This window comes from Hippocampus zosterae, chromosome 14 (genome assembly GCF_025434085.1).
Source record: "Hippocampus zosterae strain Florida chromosome 14, ASM2543408v3, whole genome shotgun sequence".
NCBI lineage: Eukaryota > Metazoa > Chordata > Actinopteri > Syngnathiformes > Syngnathidae > Hippocampus > Hippocampus zosterae.
In genome coordinates this window covers 11,353,292-11,364,283 of record NC_067464.1, presented here as the reverse complement: position 1 = coordinate 11,364,283, position 10,992 = coordinate 11,353,292, and the positions used below count along the sequence as shown (strand labels likewise).

The 10,992-nt window shown below is 39.4% G+C and overlaps 2 protein-coding genes across 5 annotated transcripts in view; both read left to right on the top strand.

Moving 5' to 3' along the window:
* The first annotated feature begins 185 nt into the window (after positions 1–185).
* itgb1bp1 (integrin beta 1 binding protein 1) lies at positions 186–4,199 on the top strand. Its single transcript, XM_052086235.1, has 7 exons — positions 186–329; positions 1,565–1,683; positions 1,883–1,961; positions 2,041–2,171; positions 2,579–2,671; positions 3,389–3,538; positions 3,621–4,199. The coding sequence occupies exons 2-7, from the start codon at positions 1,612–1,614 to the stop codon at positions 3,690–3,692; spliced, it is 597 nt and encodes a 198-aa protein (XP_051942195.1). The 5' UTR covers positions 186–329; positions 1,565–1,611; the 3' UTR covers positions 3,693–4,199.
* Positions 4,200–6,797: 2,598 nt separating this feature from the next.
* asap2a (ArfGAP with SH3 domain, ankyrin repeat and PH domain 2a) overlaps positions 6,798–10,992 on the top strand; it is a 44,254-nt gene continuing 40,059 nt past the window's right edge. For 2 of the 4 annotated variants that reach the window (XM_052086181.1, XM_052086180.1), the window contains exon 1: positions 6,798–7,370. In XM_052086181.1, coding sequence (XP_051942141.1) covers positions 7,245–7,370 — 126 coding nt within the window. In that variant the 5' untranslated portion in view covers positions 6,798–7,244. The remainder of the gene's footprint in view (positions 7,371–10,992) is intronic. The other 2 variants (XM_052086182.1, XM_052086179.1) reach the window with 1 other exon arrangement.

Below are 10,992 nucleotides of genomic sequence, written 5' to 3'. Positions count from 1 at the left end.
ACAACGAACGTTCCGGGACATAAGTTCCGTGTCAGAATAATGATAATATTTTAGGGAAAATGACAAACGCATACTTAAGAATATATTAGAAGTAAAGACACGTGCAATTTCGTTGCTTTGATGTTCAGCACCTGCGGCAGCAGTCTACTTTTAGCGCCGTCATCGACTAAAGTTGGGTAAGTCTCCTTTAAGAAGCGTTGGGCGGAGGCTGTGAAACTACTAGAGAAGCTAAACTGAGAGTGAATAAGAGCCGACAAACGCCCTGTTGCAGGCAGGCAGATTAACCAAATTATGTAAATGGTACTCTAACGCGCCAACACTGTTGTCAGGTATGCATGTGCTGGATTGGTTTTAATAACGGCGATCTTTCAGCGCAGTGAAAGTTAGTCAACTTGAGTGTTGAAACGAAAGCGACGTTGAGCGTGGGTGGCGAGTATAGTACTCAATGGTTTTACTCGGTTGTTGCGTTAATTTTAGACGCTGGTTATAACAGCTTTATCCACGCTATCACGTGTAATTTGTGAATATATGTTAAACTGCAGCTAACTGCAAGGGTGTAACAGATATGTGACTCTCTTAAATATTTTATGGCCACCTAGGGACGAGGCAACTTTGGGTCTGCAGGAACAGTCCCCTGCTTAATTCTTATTCCCCAACACATTAAGAATCAGAATACTTTGTTTCGATTCGCGGGGGCCCATAAAACCTATTGGAACACACGTTTGTGACTTTAGTTACCCTTTAAATCATCATAATTTGAATTGCATTTCAATAGGCTAATCAAATTATGATGATAATAATCGGAAATAAATGAGCCTATTTATGTGTTTTAGTTTTTTCTGATTTGGTTGATTGACTGATTGATTAATTAAACCTTTATTCAAACATGTAGTGCAAAAACAAACGCATAACAATATAGAGTATATTTCACCGAAACGCTGTGTACTTTATATCTGAAAAGGAGTAGGAACTGAAACCCATTTAAAACTGAAACTTTCACTATTTGTATAAGAGTAATTATCCATCCTGAAGTGCAAACTGAAATCTTAATTAGAATCAAAGCAAATTCAAATTAATGAAAATATTATGAGTTAATATTCCAAATGTTTATTTATTTGTATCTTGTCATTTGTAAACACATTTTATTGTTTTAAATTACACTTCCAGGCCCACCACTTCTTGATGGGTCACTTTGACAGATATATTCCTCTCACATTTCATTTTATGGCTCTTTTCAATGTGCCAGATTGTCATGAAATAAAAGTGTATGAAAAAAGATAATTAAATGTAACTAAAAAAACAACCACCGAAAGCAATCGAGAAATTCATTAAATTCAATCCAATTATTTCAGATTCTAGTTCAATGTTTTATTAATTAATTGACAGTTTTGTAAATTGTTCCACCGTTAAACTCAATAGTAAGTTGCGTTTATTTATTTTGGCACACAAAGTGTAAAAATGAGGCACTCCATAAAGAAAACAAGATACTGAATAAAACACACATTGTGAAACAAAATAGGAAGTATTCTGTTGTCTTCCATAATAAATGTTTGGTGGTGCTTAGGTTGGAGGTGGGCTGGGATGCGGTGGTCCAGGATGCAAAAGTGAAAGATGTTCCGCAAGGTGAAAAAACGCCACAGCAGCAGTAGCTCTCAGAGCAGTGATTTTAGCACCAAAAGTAAGGTACGGTAACCGGACACACTTTACATGAGTGTCCACCCACCAGACAAATATTAACTACCCCAACGCAGTCCTATTACATGTTGCACAAGAGATGTGCAACATGTAAGAAGACTATTTTTAGAACATCTCTTCCTCTGAATCTCATTGTACCATGCAAATGTACCTAATGTTGTGGGGTTGAACTCTGTCTCTTCCATAGTCTGTAGACTCCAGTTTGGGGGGACTATCCAGGTCCAGTACAGTCGCCAGCCTCGACACAGACTCCACCAAGAGCTCGGGTAAGTGGGATTACATCATCCCGATCTTTTATTAAATCAGTTATTATTTTATTGATGCCAACATGTATGACCTCCCTAGGAAACAACACATCTGAAACATGTGCAGAGTTCCGGGTAAAATATGTGGGAGCCATTGAGGGATTGCAGTTTGACATGAGCAAGAAGCTCCAGGAACCTCTTGACCTCATCAACTACATTGATGCCGCTCAGGTAAAAAAAAAAAAAAAAGTTAATCCAATATTGTACATTACAAGAGTTGTATGAAATCAAACCGGCCTTTATAAAAACATGACTGGTCAAGTTTTATTTGATTCTAAGTAGTATTGTGGCAAATATTTTGCCCCCCTTCATGTGCAGTGGATATGAAATCTTTCCACACCCTTGTTCAAATGCCAGGTTTACAGTCCGAACTGTAATTGCCTCTGGAAGCTAAAGTCTACCCTTCATTCATATCTTGTTTTATTTCAATTCCATTGTGGTGGTGTATAAGGGCAACGTGATAAAAAATTCTGTCATTGCCTAAATACTGCATATTTGTACCTAACATGTTTATTCTACTTTATTTGTACATATTTTTTAATCTTACTTACCTATTTATTTATTTATTTATTTATTAGCAAGATGGAAAGCTGCCGTTTGTGCCACGAGATGAAGAAATGATCATGGTTGTGTCGAAACACGGAGTGAAAGTGGCCTCGCTCGACCAGTATGTGAGTCCTTCTTGTTTCTATAACAAAGCGAAGGGAGTCATCGATTCATCGATATTGTGTGTTAGAAATTCAAGTTTTAGCCAGTAGTTTATTTGTCTTTTTAATTTGACTTAATCTCACCACTGACGGAGGACGGTGTAAAAAATTATCCTTCCTGGCTGCTCACTACAGTTTGATTAAATAGGAACAATAAATCCACATCTGTGATAAAGCAGCTAAATGTAATGTATACCCCAAAATCACATCTGTTGGTGTTCTTGTTGAGACTCGTCTGCCAGTGACAAGTAGTAATATCCGTCAGTCTTTTAATTTTATTTTCTTGTGCTTCACTTCTTTTTAAAAAACGAAATGAATCAGCCAGTAAAAACGGAGCATTGATTTTGTGAAGATACAATATACTCAATTCTATCGGCTGTCATTACAGTTTAAGTGATCAAACCCTACCATGAATAGTGATAATCTAGCAGAAATTGACAGACAAAAAGGTGAGTAACTTCTTCTTGATACCACCAGAAGGCAGCAAATCACTACACTTCTCAATCCATTTGTTGTTCAGTGATTCATTTTTACACCCATTATACCTAAAAAAACATTTCTTTTGTGGCAATAAAGACTTGATGAGGGCAGCGAATAATAAAAATCATCATTATTATTATGAGGATAATTATTTTGATATACTATTCCTCCAATGATTATTTTGATATGCTATTCCTCCAGGATGTGTTGCACCGCCACCCTCTTTACCTGATCATGCGCATGTTGTGCTACGACGATGGGCTCGGCACTGGGAAGAACCTCCTGGCCCTCAAAACCACCGACCCTGAACAGGAGGGGTGCAGCATTTGGGTGTACCAGTGCAGCAGCTCTGTGAGTGCCAGCAAATGAATGTATACGTGCAATAAAAAAAGGCAAAACTTGATTGGCTGTTTTCCTTTTCTAATGTAAACAGGAGCAGGCTCAGTCCATCTGCAAGGTGCTCTCAGCTTCCTTTGACTGTGCACTTGCATCAGACAAGTCGTGAGGATGGCGGGCAAAAAGTAAAACTAGTAAAGGGAAACAACCATGACTGACGAATGCAACTCTTTTTCGTTAATCAAAGTTTTGTTTGTTTGTTTTCAGTAGATACTACCTTAATAGCATATTAATATCTATCCACTGACCACCACACAAGCAAATCTGATTTGGATTTTAGTTCAAATTGAAATCTGCTGGGCAAAAAAATGAAGTGGTTGTATTTATTTCAAAGTATTTCAAGTGTTTAGTTGTTTGGTACAACATATGCCACAAAGCGGTAGATCATGTTTATGTAGTAAGGCATTCATACGGTACGATTCTTTGAAATGTGGCCGCTGGTCCTTAATATGTGAGACTTGAATTTATTAATAGCACACGTTTTGTATTTGTGACCAATAATATCAGAAAAGAAATTGCGCTATGTCCTCTTTTATTTTTATCTCTCCGCCATTGTCACTTTCACCCATTTGTTGTTTGAAAATGTTTGTGACATTAAATGAGTGAAACTTCATAATTTTGAGTGCGCTTCTGTTTTGCCCTCAAATGTCCACCAGAGGGGGCGCTTGATGTGTAGTACTTTTCTTAGACTACAGGACAATTTTGCATGTACCTGTACTTAGAAAAAACTAAAAATAATAATGTCAGAATGTAAGTACACAAACTACAAAAATAACATGGTGTAAGTTTAGTTATCCTAAGATGAGATAATCAGGATATTAAAACCCCCTGTCAGTTGTTCACTGGGAACTAATGTATACCTTTATACTATGGAGGAATAGTTCCCAACGTGGCGGCCCGGTAGTCCAGGTTAGCACGTCGGCTTCGCAGTGCAGAGGTACCGGGTTCGATTCCAGCTCCGGCCTCCCTGTGTGGAGTTTGCATGTTCTCCCCTGGCCTGCGTGGGTTTTCTCCCACATTCCAAAAAACATGCGTGGCAGGCTGATTGAACACTCTAAATTGTCCCTAGGTGTGAGTGTGAGTGCGAATGGTTGTTCGTTTCTGTGTGCCCTGCGATTGGCTGGCAACCGATTCAGGGTGTCCCCCGCCTACTGCCCGAAGACAGCTGGGATAGGCTCCAGCATCCCCCGCGACCCTAGTGGGGATCAAGCGGCTCGGAAGATGAATGAATGAATGAGTTCCCAACGTTGGTACTTTAAAGTACCAACGCCATGACCTATAAGTACATATTGACAATTTTTGCTCAGACTCCTATAGCATGAGACTCTGTTGCACCCATAGGAACCTCATGACGAGGTGGGTGTGTTGCAAGCCAAGAATGTCATGCGCGTTGTGTGTTTATTTTAAACAATCTGTATGTACCTGGTGCCAATAATTGTGTCAAGTTTAAACTGGACTTTGCTTGATGTAGAATGTATGTTATGGTTTGCAAGCTAGCTCCTCCATGACACATTCCCATCCCCACAAATGGAAGAAGTAAATGCATTTACATCATGCAAGTGATGATTGGGGAAACGTTTCAATGTAGTCTCACTGAGAGAAATGTGAAGTAGAGTCCTTCAAGTAATTCAATATTACTGGTTGAGTTTTCACTTTGATGTTTTATAAATATCCCTTGGAAATAACGAGCAATGGTTTATGACTGGCATGAAAATGATCAGAGAAGCTTGCTTATATTTTTACAATTTCATTTTGTTGACATAAACTTTGACCTGTAAAAATCGTGTATGGTAGTCTGTCTCATACACTGTACTGAGCAACCAGAACCTTTCTTTCCTATGTTGCGAGATGTTAAATTTGCTGTCCTATGATGATTACACTTTTCCTATTTGCTATCAGTCGTCCTAATCATGGGAATCCATCTAGGGTGGTATTCCACACAAAACAAAAAAGACAAAGAAAGCATGACCGAATTTAGGCCATTTGACGCGGAAGCCTATACAAATGGAAAGCTGGACGTTCTGCTGGCCTCTAACCGAGCTACTGTGAATCTGGATCGCAGATGTTTGTCAGGGTGTGTGTATGTGCATTTTAATTTCACAAGGCAGTTGAGGCCTTCGTGTTAGTCCAAATCTAGAGCGCTTAATTTAGTAGCTTGCCAGGATATGCTGCAGAACTGCAAAAATGTGTGAACACTGCCCACTTTGTGATTTGAAGTCCGGTTAGGCTGCTCTGACACTATTTATATGTGTTGCCCTGCCTTGGGTTGGAAACATCTTTTTTTAATCCCAAACCCAAGGAAAATGCATAGTACACAGAGCGAAGAAAATAGGTCTGGTAAATAGTTACAAGCAGTGTGCAATGCTCTTCTGTAACCATAGTTTGTTCAAGGGGGAAAAAATAAATAACAGCACACAATGAGTAATAATTACAGCATCAGGGTAGTAGATCCTGTTTATCCTGTTCTTCGTTGTTCTCAGAAGTGTGCATCACAATGAATGAACATCGTTGTTTTTGTCTCTGGTGAGACGTTCAGGCACTAATCAATACATAGGGCAGCACATACAGGAAGTGTACATTAACTTAATTCCCCTCACGAGAGAAATGAAGTACTGAATGCTATATGTTTAATTAGGATTTTTAAAACATATGTTCCACATTGTCAGGGAAATTTGATCATAGCAGCAAGCCATAAACCAAAGTGTTAAAAAAATCCCCAGTGCGAATGATAAAATGATCTATACAGTATATCTAATAAAACATTTAGGAGTTTTAGGAAGAATTTTTCGAGTCTAGCGACAGTATTCTGACATAATGAGGTAAAAGAGTAAAAGATGGAGAGAAGATAATTAATGAATGCTTTCAGCCATTCGATCAATGTATTTTTATTTTAAACCAAAATGTCACTAAAATGAGGCATTCATGTACTACAACAACAAAACGGCGTAACCAATACCATAAATAGAACGTTTGGGATTGTAAAACATTAACATAAACAACGTTATAAGGGAATGAGCACACAAGAATAAAAACATAGATATTGATCAGCGGAATTTCCCTTTGATCGTCTTCCGGAGATGTCCACATAGTTGGCATATTAACTATCATTTAAATTGGTATTTGAAGGTAGCATAAAGTCGCGCCCATGCCAATTTTGATTGGCTCCCGCTTGCTAGTTCCTGTTTCCTATTGGCTGCTGTCGGTCCATTGAACCCCCTCCTCTACCTTTGTGGATGTCTTGCGCTCCGAATGAACGCGATTTCTTGTTGTTTCCGGAGGCTCACTGTCGTGAGTTCCTCTTACCCTCTAAGGTCCCACGTTTGGAGACAAGGGAGGACAATAGACTTCACGGAGGGAACTTCAGTGCCTACATCGAATCGAGGGTCAACCATTTAACCCGAATGGAGTGGCGGTATTTCAACTGAAAGGCAGCCAGAGGTTAAGAAATCTACCCGTGGAGCACCGTGTTAGTGACCGAGCGTTGTCCAAGATATACCCAGACATGGTTCACTGCCAGCCGAATTCGCCAAGGACTCTATTACCGCTTCTATAAACTTTTTTTTTAAATACCAGAAACGAGAAGGAGGCATAGTTGAAAAAGAGCGCGTCTTCTCCTGTTTATCCGGCAGAAAAAGGGGGAAAGGTATTGGGAGTATTAATTATGCCTGACCAAATCACTGTATCTGAGTTTGTGGTGGAGACCAATGAGGACTACAAGTCACCCACCGCTTCCAACTTTACCACCAGGATGCCCCACTGCAGGAACACCGTAGCTGCACTGGAGGAGGTGAGTGCACCGATTGGGAACGCAAACACACCATCTTCATCCAGTGGTGTTTCCCAACCTTTATTCAGTCGGGTTACATCTAATAAATTGGGAAAAAAAAATCTCTCGACGCATCACCAAACTAAAGTTGATACACAGGTTAATTTTGTACCTTCTGCCCTCTAGTGGAAGATAAAGTAATTATCCTACCACACAATATACATTGTCGGCAACGATAGTTGGCCAAAGAATGTTTTTCATAAATAGTTTTGGGACCAATTAAGTGGAATCGTAACACATAACCTGACTCGGGCTTACTTTAAAATACTCATTGCTCATGTGAATGCTGTTAGTTTTCCCACAATGCCATGCATTGCCATATTGCATGCCAACAACACATTCGAGAAGTTTGTTTCGGTACTTTTAGACCACTCATTTTCAAAGAGTAGCACTTTGGCTAACTGTAGAGCAGTGCTTGTCAATTATTTTTTGTTACAACCCGCAGGAAGAAGATCATATTTCACACCCACCCAATTCTCCGCTGTAACTATAAAAATCATTTGTAGATGAAATTGTTATGAATCCAAAAGAAATATAAATATGTAATAACATTGTTTATACTACCTGCACACACTCTGACAATAAGAGTGCCACTGCCATCTACTGCAGTGAATATGCTATTACAGTTTATTCTAGTCTGGCTGAAAAAGCATGTTTCCAAGGGTGACCAACAAGTCCTCCACAAACCTATCCCTGACTTTGGGTGAGTGGCAGGGTCACCCTAAACTGGTTGCCAGCTAGTCACGGGGCACATGTTGACAAACAACCATTCACACTCACAATTACAGCTCTGGACAATTTGGAGTCTTGATTTGAACCTAAAATGCACTTTTTTTTTCGCAACCCACGTTTAATCCATGAGAATGGAATTAATGACATCCTATCTTATGTTGTACAAATGAATGTGTATCAATCAAAAGTTCACATGACTATCCTCGTAAACGCAGATTTCTTGTGTTGGATCCCATTAGGTAGGGCAAGTGTACCTCATGAGTGAGTGTACGCAACATTCAAATAACTCGATGATTTGCTTACACACACTGAGTGGAAACGTTTCTATACTGACTTAACAAGATTCCTCACTGTGCAAATATGATGCTGCTGTTCCGTTTTTTTACGGTTGCATTACATTCTCTCTGTGTGTACACAGAGAAGCACTTTTAGCACGACAGTATTATTTGGTTCCATGCAGGTTTTCTGGAGGTGGGGGCTTCCGTTTCGTTCCCTGTCGGCGTCCCTCTCCCTTGTTAGAGTTTCCCGACTTTGTGTGCTCCACGGCTTCGAGCCTCGCCCAACCCCGGTGGTAAAAATAGAATTTCCCACATGAGTTGGTTGGCAGCTGGTGGTGTGTGTACTGTATGTATATGTGTGTTAGTGTGTCTCTGCCTCGCCTCTGTAAGACGTCAGGTGACGTGGGCCAGTTGGTCTCTTCCTCTCTGCAAATGTTTTACCTGTAAAACAAGCAAACCGCAGACAAACCTCTGATAAAGAACACCGATGGGAGGCAATTGCACTTGTATTTGTTGTGTATGTTTCATCTTTAATCCAGAAGGGTTTGGTATCCAAATTATCATTATTTTTTAAATTTGTACCATGATGACTGAGAATGTCTTATTAAAAGCCATTTTCATCAAAATAGCAAAATGTACTGACGAGTACTCAAATGTAAGTGCTGATATTTGGTCTGAAAAAAAGTGACAATGGTGCAAAAAAGTTACAATGGTAACTCTTAGTAAAATGTAAAAACAATCAAAAATCGATGACATATGTTGACACTGGAGTATTGCCGTTGTTAACAGTTCAGCATTCTTAACTGTCATAAAAGTGGAAGAAATAGCAAAAGACCATCTCCAAAAAAAAAGAAAGCAAAACCAAATGAAGTACTTTGTCATATTATTTTCTTCTCCAAAACACTCTTTGTTGTGATTCTGCTCACTTTGGAGTAAGTGTGGCAAATAAGCCACACAAAAAAAGACAAAAAAAGGCATGGTTAATCCTTTAATACTCTCCTAACTGAGATTGCTGAAGGTGTGACATCATGCTGGAAGGCGATTTGAATTTATGAGCAACTTTCCTCGAAATTGTTGGTCACATTTGGAAATGACTTCAGTAGTTCCGCGATTCTCTGGGCTTCCCACCTTCAGACTGTATAAACATTCCCGTGAGACAACATTTTTACTTCTTTCTTTTTTACCCGAGGCTAATCCGCATCTGGGCTCAGTGTCAACAGCTTCACCTTAAACTGTCTGAGCTTCCACGCCTCCGTTTGTATTTTTACACCGGCAGACACCTGCTCAGGCTGGAGCGTGCACCGTGAACATCATCACCGTTGTTGGTTTATAATTAATCTGCTTTCGGGGTTATTTCTATTTCACTTGAAGGAAAATGTGTCATTTGAGTTTGTGAAGTCGGGCAGACATTACTGATGGTCTTTGAACCAGTTTGAATAGAATTGGGCAGCTTTGATTCAAAGTGTCGCTGTTGACTCTGCTCAACTGTTGTTGTTTGACGTTGACCTAGCGGTGCTCGGGCTCAGCCGACACAAGGCCTGATTGTAACCGGTCGCTTCTGCCTGTGGTGGTGAAGAAATAGCACAAGTGTTTGGGGAATGCTTGCATTCATTGTGGTATGCTAGGTTTCCGTAAAAAAAAAAAAAAAATTGAAAATGGGTACATTAACTTTTTACACCCAATATATAATGTTGTGGACCAAACCACCAAGCTAATCAGAAATGTTTTCTGCATTTTCTGTAAAATTGGAAATGATGCCCTGTTTTTGAATATATTAAGGTGATGGAAATTTACAAATTAAATCTGATTCATCGATTCAATTGACGAAATAATTGACATATTAATTGATTAAAACAAGTGGTTAGTTCCACCCCTTGTACTGTATATGTTTGTAAACCTTTCACAGTTCTGTGAAGTATTTGCGCGCGGATCTCATCGTCAGCTATTTAGCATTGTATGCAAAATCGCTGATCGGCTGTTATGTCATGATTTGCTGATTGAGCAATGATGTCATTGATTGTAGCCGAAAAATGGAACGTTACAGCCAACGCATACTCGTTCACTCCAGGGACGTTCTGTGCTGCCATCATTGATAATCAAAGGTTTCTCGCCATATACAGTCGGAATTTTTTTCCAATTATATATTTTTTGGGTGGTGATGGTGGGGAGGGGGTTCTTCTTCCATTTTGTCTCTATGTTTATATACAAGCACTATAAAAAAAAGAATGAATCGATATAGAATCCGAAGTAACTGGATGACTACCATTGCATTGGTTGTATTTTTCACTCATTTGATGCAGTCTCTATATCTTGTGTCGTCTAGCAGGTGAGAATAAAGCCCTTTAACATGTATATTCAACTTTTTACCCTGACGGTTGAGGATGGGCTCGTAGTGGTGTTCTATCACGTTGTGAGGAGCCACGTCATTTGAAAAGATTGCGTCTTCTGTCTTAGCGCCTAATTTTATATTGAAGAAGTAATCTATAGAAGATGATAATACTATACTCTCAAATTCCTTTCAACCTTCTGGATTTATTTCCAAGGAAGTCAAATCCTTTAAGTGATGACACTGC

Bases quoted from the DNA above. Each gene is read 5' to 3' on its own strand.
- itgb1bp1 (XM_052086235.1), top strand. From the start codon at position 1,612: ATGTTCCGCAAGGTGAAAAAACGCCACAGCAGCAGTAGCTCTCAGAGC. The intron at 2,672-3,388 runs GTGAGTCCTTCT...CTATTCCTCCAG, and splicing joins TGGCCTCGCTCGACCAGTAT to GATGTGTTGCACCGCCACCC. The intron at 3,539-3,620 runs GTGAGTGCCAGC...TAATGTAAACAG, and splicing joins TGTACCAGTGCAGCAGCTCT to GAGCAGGCTCAGTCCATCTG.